This window comes from Xiphophorus maculatus, chromosome 1 (assembly GCF_002775205.1).
Source record: "Xiphophorus maculatus strain JP 163 A chromosome 1, X_maculatus-5.0-male, whole genome shotgun sequence".
NCBI classification, from domain to species: Eukaryota; Metazoa; Chordata; class Actinopteri; order Cyprinodontiformes; family Poeciliidae; genus Xiphophorus; species Xiphophorus maculatus.
This window is the reverse complement of record NC_036443.1, coordinates 23,434,947-23,453,759: the sequence shown is the minus strand read 5'-3', so window position 1 is coordinate 23,453,759 and position 18,813 is coordinate 23,434,947. Positions and strand designations below refer to the sequence as shown.

The following is an 18,813-nucleotide window of genomic DNA, read 5'->3' as shown; positions in this document are numbered from 1 at the left end:
ACAGCCTGATAATCCAGGATGTATGGCCAAACAAACACAGGAATAGTTCAACACACACAAAGCCTACCTTCTTCAATGGCTGTCTCAATATTCCATATGTAAATCCATATGGTGAGTGCAGGAGAAGAGCTCATATCACCATCATTTTTGTGGTTATTAATAAAATAAGGGCAATACTTTCCATTCATTGTATCAAACTGTGCATCAAAGACAGAATAAAATGCAGATGTATGAAATATTTACATACTACACCCACTTGAGAAATCACAAAGGGCATTGTATTCTGCACACTCTGTGGGTCTCACACAGTTGGGGGCTCTGGGTAATCAGTACATCCATTCACTCAGCTACAACATCTAGAATAATGCATGTGTCTGGTCTATTGTGTGTGCGCCTTGTCATTTTTAACTGAACGCAAAACCCTTCAGCATATGCTTCTTATGCCCTGACTGTGAGCTTTCTTTCTTCTGTGTCCAAGTAATCAGGTTGCTCAGATAAAGAATTTTGATCCTGTTACGATCCCTGTGTCTAAGTTCAGTTTCAATCTTGTCAATTCAGGATTTATTTTTAGTTTGCAAAAGGCTTTGCTTGCTAAATAGGAGCCCAATTCCACTGTAGCACTATTATTAAAAAGTTAGCTTTAAACCAGTTCAACAGGATGAGGAGAATGCAAATATTAAACTTCCACCAAATTTCCATTTTGTGAGTATAGGCCAAAAAAAAAAAAAGATTTTCTAGAACTATACTGCCCCTCAGTGGAAGATAAGAGTTCAAATGAGCAGACTAATAACTAATGCAGTGAACTGTGTGTGACTGTGGAGAGGACTCAAAGTCATGTAAGTTAGTTTGGACCTCCAGAGGTTCCTGCTCATGCTGGGTTAAATACCTGCATGATTTCAGAAAACAAATTCATTCACCAGATTGTGTCATGTAAGGAAGATCTTTTTGAACTGTTTTAGTGTTTTAACATAAAAATGAATGTCCTTGTAGGTGCTTAAAAATTCACAGTATGTCTATAGGTTATCCTTTATCTTGCTACGCTAAATCAGTGAGGGAAAGCTTTCAATTAGGTTAAAAAGTACAACTTATTATAATTGATAAGCTGAGTCATAATTTCGAAGTGGTTTAAAATATAAATCTATCCAGTTAAGATGTTTGACCCCTTAGCCATTATATTATTATTGATCCAGTATTGATTTTACTATCTAATGCAATCATTCTAATTGTGCTTTCCAGCATGTTGCAATTTGTGGCTGCCTTTTGCAAATATTTGATATCCATATGTCCCCCCCTGACAGAAATGAAAATGTATTTCTACATATCATACCATATGTAAACAGATAACACAAAAACTTGCATTTGTGTGTCACCATACAACCACGGTCAGGATTAGTGTCGATGATATCAAAGGAAAACAGATAGAAGTCAAAATCAGACATCAGGATTCCAAGATTTAATACCCAGAACAATCTTTATATGTTCATACTAAATATCCATGAATTAGTTCTTCCCAGTAAAAGCTGACATTTTTATAAGCCATTCTCATAATTACCATGTCAGCTATCTCAAAGCATGCATTATGTTCTTTCTATGTATGCTGAGGCTTGTTGAGATTAAATTCTTATTTGAAGAAATTCCTAATTTAGATATAATGAGATATTAATTAGAGATAGTTTAGCTTTTGATTAAATATCAAAAAGACTTGTCATTCTTACCACAATTACTTATTACTAAAGCAAACTGGTCAGAACTTCCTCCATTTTAAGGATGGAAAGAATAAAGTAAAATTGTTTAGTCCCAAAACCGTAAACATAGAGCTCAAGTACAAACCAAAGAGCAAGTTATTAGGCGGTCATAATTTTACCATCCAATATATCATTTAGTGAATCAGTCTATATTTTCCACGACCTTGATCTTACTTGGTAGGCCCAAAAAATGTGTAATTTGACAAATAAAGGTCTGAACAAACAATTATTATATATGGGGTTCCTAAAGGCTGCCTTCTACCTCAAATGATGAGTACTACATGTATAAGCCGCCTATGACGCACAATTTATAACCTATCTGTGTAACCATATAACCAGAGTGAAAACCTGGTAATAAAGAAAAGATGAAAGTCCTTGTACTTGGTTCAGAATTGCACACTCCTCTACTTTGGAGTCAACTTCCTTAAAACCTGAGAAGTTCAGAAACATTTGGGTCCTTAAAAACATAACTAATATACTTATTGAGTATTTCATCTTCCTAGTAATGGTAATTAGTTTATTTCTTAATTATATATTAGCTTTTTTTTTTTTTTTTGCTTTACATTTTTTTTCTTTATGTAATGCATGTTATTGCTATTATTTTAGTATTACTCTTTTAATGTATTTCTCGTTTCAATGTGCATTTCTTTACCTGTATGTCTTTATTTTACTGAAAGGCAATTTAACTTGAGTATAAATGGTACCAATTAGCTTGGGCTTGCGCCTCCGTTGCTGCAGCCAATCAAAACCATGCTGACATTTCAAAGTAGGTGCATTCTGGTACTCGTAGTTCTTAGTCGGCTTGAAGTCAATCAACCGCCCTGCGCCCACTGCTGTGGCGGACTACAGAGCTCCTGGTCCTGGATAGAGGCGGCTCGTGTTGACGGCTGCTTTACTCCACGAACTACGGTGGTGCAAACATCGTCCGTCTTTTTCCTTGTATTAATTGATTAAGGTTTTAGCGCTTCTCAGAAGTTGACAGTCGCGGCTATGCAGTCTGAATCGGGAATAGTTCCAGACTTCGAGGCTGGAGAGGACCTCCAGGACGAGCCTAAAACCTACTACGAGTTGAAGAGTCAGCCCCTGAAAAACAGGTCAGTTCTGCGCGCTTCTGTGCGAGTGTGGACAGTTATTTACAAGACTGCAGCGGCTTTTGGAGTTGAAGTGATAATTAAGCTGCTGACTTTTCTGAGCGCTGTCCCGAAGGCTGGTTATGATGTTGGTGAGGCTTCTGCAGGGATGTATCCAGAGCTATTCCCAGCACTGACCTCTGCAGCTGAACTCAGTCCGTTTGGTTATCCTGCTGGCATGAAGTCAGTTATGCAACATTTGGGTGTTGTCTTGTCAATATCAACTTCAAATATTAGTTCATAGAAGTGCAGACAGGTCCCGGTTTTTTTTTTTGTGAGATGCTGTTCAGCCTTGCTCATATGGATGGTTGATACTCTTCAAACAAAATGGGGAGTGGTGTTTTATTATTGAGTCATTTGAAAAGCCACTAAGAGTTGCATGATTAATGTTGCTTCTTCGCACCTTCATATCGTCATGTTAAATCTTCATGATGTTAAATGAGGGCAATATTACCAGAACTTGTCATATAAATTACAAATGTCATAAAAAGTCAATACACATCAAGAATTATATTAAAAAAGTGTGGTGTATTTCAAGCATCCATTTCTAATTTAATGAAAACTACAAAATCGTTTTTTTTGTTTGTTTTTTTTAGAAAATGTTGGTATTAAAAAAGTTATTACTGAACTGTATGTCGTGTACTGTGCAACATTTGCACTCAGTGGTTATTTGGAGTATCTTCTGCATTGCTGTATAAAGTATTCAGACATAAAAGTCCTGAATACTTTTATGTCTTAAGCAACTGGCTCCATTTCAAGTCATGTCTTGCAATTTTCCTTCAAGCTCTTGAATGGTTTTATTCACTATGTCACAGGACTGCAGCTATCCCTGATGCGTGTGCACCTTTTTCTACGACACGTTTTCCTTCCACTTAACTTTTCATTATTTTGCTTGCACACAGTGTGAAACAACCAACAATGATCTTTTGTGGCTTTCCCTGCTGGTGGAGGTTGTCAGTGAATGTTTGATGTCAAGTCTGCTGTCTTCCAAATGACTGATTATAGATGTGCACCATAATCACAATGTCTAACTGGAAAAAATTTATTTAAAACATTTCCCTCTGTTTAAAATAAACTGATATACTTGACCAACAGTTTTCATAGCTTTCAACAATCATAACAAATAAATGCTTTATGAATCATTTTAAATGTAATTACTCAGCCCACAGTTTTGGGAATCCCAGATGTAATAGGTGGAGTGATGTAACCTATTTGAGTTAAAGCCAAGTTTTATTTTTAGAGCAGTTTTTCTGGCGCTCTAGGCTGTATGCTGACGGCATTGGCTGCTTTCTAGTGCAAGGCATACAAAGATTTAAAAAAGTTCTGGTTTTAAAACCAGCAAAAACTTAACATCATGCTGTTCCTTCTTTTCAAACTTAAAAAAAAATATGCCGGAGAAAATGAGTGGCGAGAGTTTTATCTGGCTGTAGAAGTATCTGATACTTTTTAGTTGTTTCCAAAAAAAACAAATTCAACTGTACGGTAGTCACGTTGAATAAACTATAATATGCCCACCCATAGATTGCTTGGTTCTAAATCTGATAAGTAATATCCTGTGTTATTTTAAAAACAGGAAGGATATTTGTTTATGTTTTAAGGAGAAAAAAATAAGGTCTGGAATATTTGTCGGTGTATAACTGTGAAATTTGTTTTTCACCCTTTTAAGAGTTTCCCCCAGAAAACTTGCTAAGCCCAGTTGTAGGGATGTTGCTCACTTTACCAATGACAGACCATGTTTTTGTGCTAAAAGTTTTTAAAATTTGACAAATTGTTTTTTTTTATTAATATGACTAGGTAATTATGTGTTATCGGAAGACATTACTGACAACATCTAAACACCAACTATTTAGTCTTAAAGAAGGCAAATACAAAAAATACAATCAAAATATACATTTTGCTTGTCAGTTTAGTCCTAATTGAGTAATGAGCCAGTGGATCTTAAAACAAGATATATAATGCTAGCCACATTTAAAAGTAAAATATATTTAAATAAATATTATGATGCGCAAGCATATTTTTATGCTTAACTAAATATTCTTGGGGTACAAAATTCAAGTATTGATTGTAATAACTTTTCTTTGTTTAGAAATGTCTGGTTGATCTAATATTTTGATTTCCTGGTTGTGATTGGTCATTTTTTTTATCAAAGCCAATGCAGTATTTGCAAAGAATTCTCTGATTGGATGATAAAGACCTGTTGTAATTTGATGGTTGTGTGGCTCATTTAGGTGCAAGTGCAGACACACCGTCATGCACTGTTGCCATGGGACTAGGGGGGAAGATAAGTCTGACTAGCCAACAAGGCTTATCATAACACACTGGGGAAAAGCCTGGTTATCATACTGTGAGAATCTGACCATTCCCCAGCATGGAGCGATAGAAGTGTTGCCAAAAAGACTGTGTTGAGTTGCAATTTTATTTTTGGCATCATTTAAACGAACATGCCAATAAAATAACATTTTGAGCTCATTATTGTCCAACCTTAATTTGAATTTTACAAAAGTGCCTGCTATCTTCTAAATAAAAACATACCATTCTACAGAACAGAGTATTTTTCCAGTTCAGTGTATTAATGTAAGATGTCTCTTCTGATTCAGGTCTGATGTGTGGTAGGATTTCACCTCTCACCCTTTTTCTCCCTTTTTCACTGTGAAAATGATTCCTTATATCAGTCTGCTTGTGTGTAACATTTAAATGGTAATAATGTAATGGATTCCATGGTTATTTATCCCCAGAGGTTCCATAATTGCCAGAATGTTTGTTTAATACTTTTGAAAATGGCATCTAAATGGAAGCAAGTCGATACAACCCTGATAAGCCTCTGTGACGAATGAAGCAAAAGTCAGAAGATCACCACCGTATGAATTAATTCACTGTTCCTTTTTTTTCTTAAGCAACACTGTCAAAGAATAGAGAACATTTTTAAAAAAGACTGACATGTTGACTTGACTGACAGGGATTTGTTGAATCCTCATGCTGAACAAGCTGTGAAACATTTTGACCTCAGTTATGAAATGTTTGCTAAAGTTAGATAAGAAGGGACCTATGTGAAAATGTGGCTCTTCTCTCGGTGATTTTAATACATAATGAAACACTTATGAGACTTACTGTGACGAATGCATTAATTTATCTCGTGTCTTATGTTCACACAAGTTGTAAACTTGGCCTCATTTATTTTCAACGAATCAAAATCAGACTGAATAGATTTTTGTTTTTATTTCCCTTGCTGCGGATTTGCACTTCAGCTCCTTGTTTTTAACGATAAGAGTGGAAAACATCATCTCGGATAGTCCCAACCCTTAACCCAGTTCAGCATTTTTCAAACTAATGCCTTCAATTTCTTCATTAGTGAAATGTCATTACACTGTTCCACACACGTGGCTGAGTCTGAGCTGTGTTACTGCAGGCAGGGTTGTAGCATTGGCAAATCCCAGTCGAATTATCTGGATGGCATTGTTTCAGAAATACGTGAAGCTGCCTGAAGCATTGTTTTGAATGAAGGTGTCCCACTTCCTCTTCCCATCACATGAATATGACCCAGCACAATAATAGTCATGATGACTGTGATGTGTTATTGCGCACTCTGGATATTATTAGACTCATCAATGTCTTCTCACAGCTGGCTCAGCCGTTTCTTAAATTAGCGATCTTGAGAGCGACAAAATGTCGTCTCAAATTTCACAGATTTCTTTGTTTTCTTGCTATCTTCAAATCAGTTTGACAGAGTGTGCGTGCTGCCGTACACCATGCATGAGACTTTTTGTGCCTATATATAGATGTGATGAAGGCATTATTCTAGTCTTCTATGCAGTGTTAATAAACTCTGCATGTTTAGCACTTGAGAAGTGTTACATCTACAGTGGATTTTTTTGCACACCAAATCTTACTGAAAATGAAAGTTTAAAAGCTTCACCTCTTCTTTTTGTTACATAATTTAGCATGGGACACAGCAATACTATGCATTCAGACCATCTATGGGCTTGAAAAACTTGCTCAGAAGGGCATTTGCCAAACATACTGCAAGCCTGGGCTGCTGTTTTTTTGTAGTCGACATTTTTGGTTCCTTGTAAAAGCATAACCTTCTGTATTTTATTGGGCATTTCTGCAATAGACCAACGAAACGTTGTGGACAATTGTAAAATACAAGGAAAGCTATTTGTGGTTTGCAAAGACTTACAAATTAAACATCAAGAGTACAGTGTGCATTTATTGTCAACCCTATATACTGTAGTACCACCAAATATAAATTTATGCCCAAGTCTCTCTTAAAAAAGAGATCTAAAACTCAATGGGGTTTTGCCTGATTAAATAAAGGAAAGAAAAAAATGCACCAACCATCTACCTACCTTCAAAAACACCTGATTTGTAAATAGAGTCCATGTATGTATCTGATTCTTGATATAAATCTAATTGTTCTATGATAAATTAAAATCTGGTCTAGGCTTAAAACAATATCCTAAGCTTTAAAGATGTCATGGAGAAATATTTAATCCATTATCTGAAGCAAATAAAATTTTTGAACTGGGCCACAAAACCTTTGTGGATAATGACTCTTAGAGTTAATTCTCGATTTTACAAGGAGGGTATATTTTACACATAGGTCAAGGTTTTTTTATTACTATAATTACTTAAAAACTGTATTTTGTATTTGTTATCGATGTCTTTGATATTAAAATAATTTGTTTGATCTGAAACATTAAAGCGTGACAACAGTTCTAACAAACAAATTATAAGCAGGGAATTGATTTTTCATACAGTACAGCAATAGCCACAAAGTCTGTTTATGGTTTCATCGAACATAATAAGCTTTAAAATAGATCACTACTAACCAAAATCTAAATTTCAGTGAGTGGTGAGACTTTGTCGTCACAGAATATGTTGCAAGATGCTTGAATTTTATAAGTAAGTTTTTTGGCATCCTATAGCAACAGACGGTAGAGTCACTGGCTGAAAGATGATGTTGGGAGCAGCTTGTTCTCTTGAGGAGGGTGATGATAAGAGGGCAGGCAAGTTTCACTCCTGATCTGAACCAAGAAGCTAAATGACACAGACAGGTGGTGCAACTGGAATAAAAAACTGTCTGAACTACATGTCCTTGTTTACATTCAGAGTTTCAATAATGCTGAACTCTGTCTGCCTCTGATGGAGACCAAGGGAACTACAACACTTACAAAAAGCTACTTAGAAAGCTGAACAAATTTGCAGCACAGAGTGCATCTCTGCACCTAAAAAAAATTGCTGCAGCATGGTAATGCTATTAGAGCTATAACTAAAGATGATTTCTACCATTTACGTGTCTCGCTGGTTCTCTTTCAATGACATGTTTGTTCCCCCGGCACTGTCAGCATTAGTTTTTAAAAGACAGGAAGAAGATTAGACAAGATATTTGTTTATTGAGAAACTAACTCCATGAATATTTGTGATTTCTTTCTAGCATAATAATTTGAATGCCTACAAGCTGTTATTTCCACTTAGAAACTGCAGCTGAGCAAAAATCCACTGGATAGTTGCTTACTTTGGCTAAGATCCTGATAAACTCATTTCAGTACTCAAATTATTACTTTAAGAGTAACATTTGTCATTGTCATGTATTCTTATAATATTTTCACTTTCTACCTTGTGTCTTGTCTAGTCCAAAGCTGTTTTGGACTAGACTTCTTGTGAACCTCTTTTCTGATGTTTTTAATTTTTGTATGCTAATTATCTTATGTATTTCTTGATATTCTGTAACTGCTAGTGGTTGTTGATGGTTTGTTTTTGTAAAACAAAATATACAGTAAATGGTCATACTCCCATGAAGTGTCTGAAAAACTGAAATGTTGTGTTTGTGGATGGAAGTTGCCTGTGTCTCAGAGGAGAGCTGGCACAGGAACCTGGTTGTTACAAGCATATAACGTTTGCAGGACTTTATCTAAGGAGTGTGATTTCTTGACAGCTTTCTAATTTGAGATCTCACCAGTTTGTTCTTTCACACTGTTTCAACATGCATTCTTTTTATAGCAAAGTATTTTTATGGTGGTTTATAATCTCACTGCACATAATATTACATGTTTCATAGACAGAAAATAAAAATGAATGAAATGCACCCTGTAAAAAGTCCTGCCGCATTTAGGAAAAAAAAAAACAACTTCATTCTGGAGATATTTGGGCTGATTATAGTGAGCATATTGTGGAGTAGTGTCAGTTAACTTGAAGAGTGCAAAAACCTAATTTTTATCACAAGAAATACCTTGATACCTGCAGTCAGAAATAATAATGTTTTAAATAAATTATCTAAAAAAGAAAGAGCTACTCAATATATTGGCTATCACAAAAGACAGCTTGAATACAATGTTTGGTAGACAGTTGCGTTCACCCTGTACAGGGAAATAATACATTAAGTCCAGTTTCACTTTCAGGACTTCCACTGTCCTGGATATCAACAACTAATGTAGGTCTGAGTGACAGAGATGCTAAAGTTCATGGAGAGGGATGAGGATATTGTGATGGGTCGAAAAGAGAAAAACATCAGTTGCAGCAGATATATTCATCACATCACATTTTACAACAGTGAGGTTTTCCCTTATGCATTATGACCCTGGTGGGCCACTTAGCTTTACTTGATCCCAATTTTTAACATTACTTTAACACAAAAATACTGTGGGGCAACTGGTGGACTTCCCTAGTAACCCTACCTCCAGGCTTAGCTAGTTTTCTGAGGGTAACCCTGAACAGTATTTAATTTTTATGTATTCCTGCATTGCTACTCAAAAGAAATAGTTATTTTATCTGTACCAGAAAGATGTATTGATTTTTATGGACGATGACTACCATGAAATAGTCTAATGCTGATATGTGTAGCTAAGCTGAAGTTGACTCTTTAGATGACCATTTCACAAGCTTTCTGAACAAAGTTTACAAAGTGCATAGTCATACATGTGTTTGAAAGAACTATAAACAGAAATGTTATGACACTTGTGCCATAGCACAAGTCAAAGCTTTTTGTTGCTCGTGATCTTATGTGTACATATGTAGGTGTACGACTTTAATATAGGACGCCCCGCTCAACATGTGTCAGCACATGTCTCTAAGTGAAACAGTATCTGTGCGGCTTTGTACAGCGTGCTGTTGGACAGCATGTTTCCAGTAGGCTCCGGCCCTTTCCTTCACTCTCCTCTGCTGCGACTCTGGACGGGGCCGGACCTCTGCCTCTGACTCTGTGAGGCGATTGGCGATTCCAGGCCGGGTCCTGGAGCCTCCCCCTGTGACACACTTTCAGTGCGGCCCCACCAGCATGACTTTCACTGCTCTCCAAGGGCGGGTGGTGCACCTTCAGGGGAAAAACAAACAAATATGGAGGCTGCTGGAGTGCAAGTGTACAGACCCTGCTCATTTGACTTTCTGTGAGTACAGATCCTCAGCATCTCTGATATTGTTTTCTTGCTTTAATTTATTACCTTATTGCTATATATCCCTATTGAATACATGAAGTTAGTTTAGTAGGAAATAAGAAGCACTAGAATAGTTCCCCCCTTATTATTATTATGATGATGTTTAAATATGCATTTAATAACTTCTTGTTATAACACATTAAAATTAATGTTTGTGATTTTCATGTCTTGTTCCCTTGACAACAAGTATTGGGTGAAAACAGACTGATATAACTGGAATTACTGTACTTTATCTACTTTCTCACTGCAAAGTGACTCAATATTTTATATATTATTTCTATACGTCTCTCCTCTTGCCTTCATCAAAGACTCAGGTCTGACTATTTGACTAATGGTAGATATGATAGAGCAGAATAGTGAGCATGCTCATACCAATCATGAGTTGTGGTGGGCAGGGCCCTGTAAGACTGTACAACCATTGTGGGTTTTTTTAGCCCCCTCTTTTGTGAGATACACACAAACATGAGATGAGGTGTGTGTACGCACAAGAATGAAAAGGTTAAAAAAAAGGGACAAAAAAGCTTTTTATGTGTTTCAGTGGTTCTGCTGGCAAAAAGCCACCAAATAGAGAGAGAAAGAAACGGAGTAGAATAGAGGTTGTGCTTTGCTGTGTTTAGCTGTATCAGGTCATTCATACAGTGTAATACAACCATTTCATGAATTTAAAGTTTCTGAATTTTGAGATTATTTTTTGTAAAATAATATTGCTTCATGTTGTAAACTTTGTAACATTTAATTTAGATTACCCAGGAAAATGTGGACATTTCCCAACAGCATAGCAGTGACAATAACATGGAGTATGTTGCTGTATTCGAGAAGATGGGTTGAGATTGTGCTTCTTATGCACCTCTTATGTCATCCAAAGAGGTGCATTAGACATTTGATTATTGTAAAATTGCCAGTTCTGCATACATCATTATCATAGTTGGTTCCTAAACAGTCTAGTATCATATAATCCTGAATCCTGTTTTTCTCTTTCTACAAAAAAGTACTGGTATACCTTTTGGTTTTCATTTTTGAAAAGAATTTGTGGAGTGCAGTGAAGATGTTTTAAACCATTGAAGTATAACACAATTAAAGCATAGCCCGCATGTCTTAAACATGAGGAATCAGCAGCACCCTGCTTGTATTGTTACATCAGTTTTTATGTCAATTTGTCCCTTAGATTTTTTTTTTAATTAACAAAGCCATGAGGTGTTCATGTAATGTATTTTTTTTATGTTCTTTGGTACACAGAAAGTCAACACGTTTATAAAAACCTAGGGATTTTATGTTTAAAATGACAGAACATTTAGAACATAAACAATATATTTTTGCATACACCAGTGCTTCAGATAATTATGTTAAAAAGTTCAGGCAGTTTTGCTAATAGTTCCATGTGCTCACCGGAAAAGAGGACGCAAAGGAAACAAAAGAATTGGGGTATTTAGGAATTTTAACATTCAAAGAGAGAAGCAGATTAAAGACTTAAAGAGAACACAAAGCCTTCATTTGCAGCAGCAGAAATGAAAAGTTTTAACCATAGATCCAAAAAGTTTGTTTGAAATGTCTAGGATGAAAGGAAACAAAGTCACCCAAAGCCAGGCTGATGCCATGTATCAGAGTCAGTACAAAGGAACTTTGGAGAAAAAAGAAATAGCTGTCAGATTGAACGTCTCAAACTTCTGCAGAGCTTTAAGACCGAGTTGAAATTCATTCTTTGTTCTGCAATTTAAGATCCTGCTCTTTGACATGAAATTTATTGGTCTTAATTGTTTCTCTCAGATAACCGGTGGACAGGTCAGTCCGTGAGGTATCAGACCGTGAGACTATATGTGATGCTGGGAGAGAATTATAGCATGTTGACGGCTCAACACCCAGTGAATATGCTGCAGACCAAGGCAGTGTTTGACCGCACTGGCTAATTAGTGCGATTACTGCACAGCTGGATTGGCCAGACGTTTTACGGTGTTGTATCAAAAGGATCACTCACTCGATGAAGGCTTCGTCCCGACAACTTCTGCTTCAGCAGATTCTCTCTATTTTAGGACCACTGGACTTTGCTTTGTCTGGGGAGTAGCTGTCTAAATTTAAGAGGATGGGAAAACTGAAGCAGTCTGTGGTTTGGAGTTCCTCTTTGGGTGATGTTAAAATCTGAAAAATCTACCTTGGACTAGAGTAGTTCATTGTTCTCAATAACAACTCATGCTTTCTGAAACCAGATCTGTAAGGATGTTTTAAAGGGAGTATTTAAGGAAATAATTTGGTGTATGTGAAGTGAGATTTGTTAGAAAGTTTTATTTAGCTGTTTTTGACTTGTAGTAGATCACTATCCAGCCATCTTAATTTATAATAATCCCAGATTAGTCAGACATACATCCTGAAACTAACAACTTCACTGATTGGACCAAAAACACAACCATCTTAAAGCAAATGCAATGTTGAATTCAAATTTATTATATTTTGCTGTTGCATAGAAATGTTTTCAGACTTGCCTCCTCTTCAATTTCCCATCAATAGCTGTGTCAATACATTTAGTTCACAAGAGGAGATTTTACTAAACTACAAATGCTATTTTTTATTTTGCAAATAGAGGAAAGGTATGATGAATGACAAACTGTTTCTATGTAATCTGCAGTTAGTGTAGAAAAATTGAGTCTACATTTGACTAATCTATAAATTGTTTTTTGTATGTTACTAAGATGGACTTAAAGGCTATAAAGCATTGATCGGGCTCCTTATTCTGGTTTTCACAAATAAAATACAGTTTCTGTGTTTAAAGACTCCCTGTTCTAGGTAAAATTATTAGATTCAAGTTTGATCTTTTTAAACAGAGATTTGTTGACTGCAGGCCATATTTCTTAGAAACTCTTAAAAAGCCCTTTGTCATCTGTTCTGAACAGATATACACAAAATGCCAGAGGATATGCTGCTCATTAAAATGTCATTTTTTTTTATCTTTTCTTCTGATTTTAGATCATTAAAACCTTTTATATAGTTCAGTACTTATTTAACACGCTGAACAAAAATAGTATTGGCACATTGGCTCCAGTCAGACTACCATAACACACAACTGAGCAGTGTTGGTTAATTTACATGTACATAATGGGGAAAAAAATTGTTTCCATTTGAAATTTAAACATCTATATTTCCAATGTTATTATTAGACTGGTCAACCTTTAAATGACAAAACATTGCCAGATATTAAATAATTGGATTTAAGACCTGGAAGATTAGGAAGAACATTTTGAACAGCCATGGTGAAGAGGTGCTTACATTATTTCCACTAATTATTTGGTTACTAATGATGTAAGTTTTCATCCAAGTACATCTGTTCTCCAATGAAGCCTGGAAAAGGTTTTGCTAAAGGACAAGATGAAAACATGTAAATCTTGTAAGATCAACACTACTTCAACACTACAGCCATGTTCACATTCAGTATCTTCTTAATCTTTTAGAAGAGGAGGAGATATGTCATGAAATATAGGCAGATAATGCTGTACAATATTAGAAAATTTAATAATGGAGATATTGGTAAATTTAACAATGTTGATATCAGGTATGAAAGGCCTGTGACCTCCTCTCCTGGCAGCTGATAATCTGCTGCCACGAGATTCTGTCCAACTGACTAATTGTTACATTAGTCATTTAGCTATTGTTAGCTAATATATTAGCTAACAATAATTGTCCTCTAAGCAGTCCTTTGTTATGTGAATATTGCATCCACTGATATTGCATATGATTGTGATATATTGTGCAACACTATAGACAATACCCCAAACAGGTTCAGAAGATAGAGGAAGTTCTTCAGAGTCCAACCTGCACTAGGAACAGGCTGAGAAGGGTCTCAGGTTTTGACTCTGCCACTCCACAGATGGTGTCCTGACACTCAATGTAATATTGAATGCTAGAACAACACCATTGGCCTACCATAGCCAGACCCTTCATCATCTCATGACAAAATGTGTCCACTGCTTTGGCCCTGCAATTTGAAAAGTTTTTAATGACCTCAGTGATCTCTGCAATGGTCTCTTGAAGTATTTGAATAAATTCAGTAATTTCAGAAGTGACTGTTGTCTATTTGTTTGACATATTCTCGACAGTAACCCTAAGAGAAGATTACTGTTTCTCAGATTACCTAGTTATTGATTTATTGGTTACTGGTTTCAACTCTATAAGTAAGATTTCTTGTTATCCCTGGTCCTTCAGATGTTCTTTCTGCTTGACCTCTTCTTCCTCATATGGCCTCAGTATGCCCTTTCTCTAATACTGCTCTCCATCTTTTTGCCTCTCCTCATCTCACCCTGGTAATCAGGCTCTCGTTTCCCTCTCTGATTGCTCATCTGACATCTTTCCTTTACTCACTCTCCCTTTGCAGCAGCCCGTCGGACCAGCATGGTGCCTCCAAGCCCCCGCTGAGCTCCTCGGCCATGACATCACGCATCCTGCTGCGGCAACAGCTAATGCGGGAGCAGCTCCAAGAGCAGGAGCGGCGGGAACAGCAGAGACAACAGTCCTCCCACTACCCACAAACTACAGCGACTCACACCCCCGCTATCAATGTCAGTGTCCCTGTCAGTGTATCAGCTGGAGCACAGGTGCCAATGGAGGTGCTTAAGGTAAGCAGCCATGGCTGCAGGGGAGGAGATGGAGTGTGGCGGCATGTTTAATTAGCAGGCTTGGTTCTGTATAAAGTTTCCACTTCTGGAAGTTGTATGCGTCACTGCCCCAGTCTGAAGGGTCCAGCTGTATTAATAGATGTTGGTGACTCGAGCGTAGACAGTCAGACAGTTGTGGTTTTACTACAACCGACTGAAAAAATAAAAAAACGAGGAAAAAAGAAGAATGAGCAGGAGTGAGTGAAGTGTGTTAAAATGCGTATATGGGGATTATCTTTCCTGAGAGAATTCCTCTTTAATGCACGCTGTGCTTCCAGCCATTTGGATTTAGCCATCTTTAATCCTATTTGCTCAGCTACGTTCACATCTTTTCGTAGCTTTGATTCCCTGGCAGTCTAAAGGGACAGAAGGTTGTTCAGGTTTTCTGTCTGAGTAGAGAGGGTTGGTTTTTGCTTAAACATTTTAACCAAGACTTTCGGTAAGTTTTATTCTTTATCTAATTTTCTCAGATGGGTGTTTTTTAAACATACTTCAAAAATGTGTTGCGTAAATGTAAGCACAACCAAAGATCTCAGTATAGTTTATACTTTTTGATCCCTTATACATTTTACTATTCTACTTTTTCTTGCTATTCTGTGTTTTATTTTTTTCGTGATATGAAAAACTTGTGTGTGACGGTGTTTTTGGAATGTTTTGGACACAAACTTAAGCTCTAACTCGTTTTTAGTAAGTGTGCTGTTTTGGAAAATGCTTTTTTCCACGTCTTTATGAAAGCACTAGGTTTTACATTAGCTACTTTTAGTTTACATTTTCTTTTTGTTTTAGGTGTATCATCTATTTAAGAAAACCATTAAGCTTTGAATATATATTCAAAAAGCCTTATAGTAAATGTTTGCAGTAGCATAACTTCACATGAAATTTTTTCTTCATTTCTTTGAAAAATACTTTAGAGGCTTGTTTTTACCTTTCTTAGCAGACTTCTCAAATATATTTTTTTAAGGGATTTTTGTTTTTCATGTGTTGTCCAATTCAAAAGTTGGGATAATTCCAATTTTGCAACTAGAACCAAGGTGTGCTGAATAAACTACATACATATTTATTAAAGTGGCTTCAAATGATTTTAACTGCCATACAATAATTTCACACAAAAATTCCGCTGCAGCTCTCTAACAATAAGCTTTAACCTTCCTCCTCACTGTGCATGTTATTGCCTTAACTGTGGATATGGTAAAGTTAAGGCGAGTCATTATCTCCTTGTAGCCATTTTCTGTTTTCTTGTTTTTTCCAATTTGAAAAGTTGCTAATTGATCTGTTTGTTATGCCACACTTAAACTCCGATGTAGCAAGAAGTCACAGATTTATTTATTGGGAGTGTTAGCAGTGACACCAGTTGAGTTACCCATGAGTCTGTAAAACACTGTTACTTTTTTTTCACTGATTTTCTTTTTAAATACATGTACTAAGTTAAAGGCTGAATTAATGGAATTTCTTGAGTTAAAACCATGTTGCAAATCATCTGTTGCAATAAGGTGTCCACTTCCAATTTATGGTGACAGACTTTACTTATCTAGCCCTCTACTGGAAAATAAAAAAAGATGTTTAATGTTTAATTTTTGTGGTCCAAAATGTCCTTCAAAGCATAGAAACAAAATGTTAGTTGCTGAGAAATGCTGCAACAACTGAAAATAAATTGTGTTGTGTGCTTGGGCACATTTTCAGCACCTTTGGTGTGCGTGGCATGAGTCATCACAGGACACAAATTCAGTCCATTGAAATCATTACCTTCTTCATGTAGCATAAACATGACCTATTCACCATAATCTGAAGCTCTTTGAGAGATTTAGGATGCCCCCACCCTGAACCCTCACCTTGTGTACAATACATACAATTTGAGTAATGTCTCTGTGTTTGCCAGAGCTTACAGACATTCTTCTTTGACTGTGGTCTTCAAAATGAAAAGGCCGTTCAAGCTTGGCGCTGTTGAGCTGGGTTAACCTGCTCCCGTCTGTAGGTAGATTAGTGGAGTCCACACAGAGCTCAGGGGTACCAGGCAGAGCTGCTGAACCTCAGAAAGTGCAAACATTAAGCTCAGATGAGTTTATCTAAAGACTGATTGGACCCTTAATTAACCAACTGACCTCTGACCTCTTGGGGGAATAAGTATGGGATCAGTTTAGGGATCAAGACAAAGGCGAGCACAGACTTACCACACACTGAACGCTAATTCAGTGAAGAATGCTTGTAATTAGCGTCCACTGCCTTAATTCCTCAGCATATGTAAGAGAAAAAAAAACACACTGCTTTGAAATTTGCGCAGGCTAACTTCCTAAAAGGGTTAAAAGTTATGTGTTTATTTTTAAGGGATTTATGCCACCGTGAAAGGAACAATGTACTCTTCTTCTCCACTCAATGCTTTTGGTTCACACAATTATTGATTCATAACAAGCATAGTTCATAACTAGTGACACACTGATTAGAATATTTTGTGGTCGACTTCCAGTCTTGAGTTTTTGTAAACCTGCTGTTTCTGATTTTGGCTAATAAATATACATATTTTGAGTTGTTTTAGCATATATTAGCAATTAGCATGATTAATGTGGTTATTTTGGCCTAACGGTTTTGGAGATCATAATGAAGTCTTTCATTAAATTTGGGATGGATATTCTTTTAGTTTTTTACTTTGTTACTCTCCTCTGGATGCAGGTCAGTGTAGTCTCTATTTTAGTTGTTGAATTATGAAGGCTGATCTTAACTATGGCAACTGTCTTTTGTGACCTCTTTACTGTTTCATGCTCTGCTGGAGTAATTTTGGTAGACTGGCCACCAGTTTATGTTTTCATCCATGTTTTCTCCATTTCTAGGTAATAGCTTTCACTGTGCCTTACTGCTTCCCCAAGACTTTAAAATAGATTTGTTACCTGAATCTGTCACTATATTTATGACTAATATTCTATATTCTAAATGATAAATTCTTTATCATTTAGAATATGAAAAAAAATGCCTGCTATCTGGGCATACTGCAAGAAGGCATAAACTCTGAGATTAGACTTGTCAGAGAGGCCCTCAAAGAGCAAGAAAATGTATTTATCAGTATTTGATATCTGTAATTTTTTGTTTCATATATTATTTAAAAGGGGGTTTCCAGCAGCTGTAAAAGCCAAATTATGCCATATTGGACAAGATGAAAAAATAATTACATATTTTCTCATGAAGTTTTCTTGTGGATTTACCAGTTAGATGTATAATCTTTATCCAGCTTACTCCAATTAATTGTAAAACCTCATAAACTACTAAAAAGTACAATAATTTTAAGAATTTTGGATATGGAGTGAGACAGGCTTAAGAGTGTCAATAAAACATTGCATACATACTTAATTTGAATTCATGATTCCCAGTTGGTATGCCAGTCATTTTGTTATCTGGTTGAACGATGCATGCTAAATGTTCAAACGCTAAAATAAACAATATTGGAAAGTACAGTGAGAATGCTGAAAAGGGGCAGATGTAATATTATTACTTTATTCCATTGCTTGGATTTTGATATTTGTTTTTTGTCCATTGTAAACAATTGGAAGTAAGATTAAAATACAGAACAAACATGTACTGTCTACATGGTGAAAGCTTTCATCCAGTAACACTATCACCACTGTGGGAGAAAGCTTGTCTTGTGCATTATTTGAAAAGAAACAAAAACTTAAAATACTTGATATACAGCCCACATTTATTCCAAGTAATTTTATGATAGCTTTCTCACCATGAGATCAACTAAGTATAATCCCCAACAGCATCATCTAGTATGAGCTACACTAACTTGAAGAGTATTTATCACAAAAAGCACAGTTTCAATCAGCCTGGAGTGTTAATTTGCAATGCTTGTGCATATTAAGCTCACAGTATGTCAGAATGAGAG

General features: G+C 36.2%; 1 protein-coding gene across 3 annotated transcripts in view; it reads left to right on the top strand.

Moving 5' to 3' along the window:
- Positions 1-2,610: 2,610 nt before the first annotated feature.
- The window catches only part of mitf (melanogenesis associated transcription factor), a 30,960-nt gene continuing 14,757 nt past the window's right edge, over positions 2,611-18,813 (top strand). For 2 of the 3 annotated variants that reach the window (XM_023336203.1, XM_023336183.1), the window contains exons 1-2: positions 2,611-2,839; positions 14,663-14,903. In XM_023336203.1, coding sequence (XP_023191971.1) covers positions 2,736-2,839; positions 14,663-14,903 — 345 coding nt within the window. In that variant the 5' untranslated portion in view covers positions 2,611-2,735. Of the gene's footprint in view, positions 2,840-10,151; positions 10,258-14,662; positions 14,904-18,813 lie in introns of those variants that run through there. The other variant, XM_023336206.1, reaches the window with a different exon arrangement.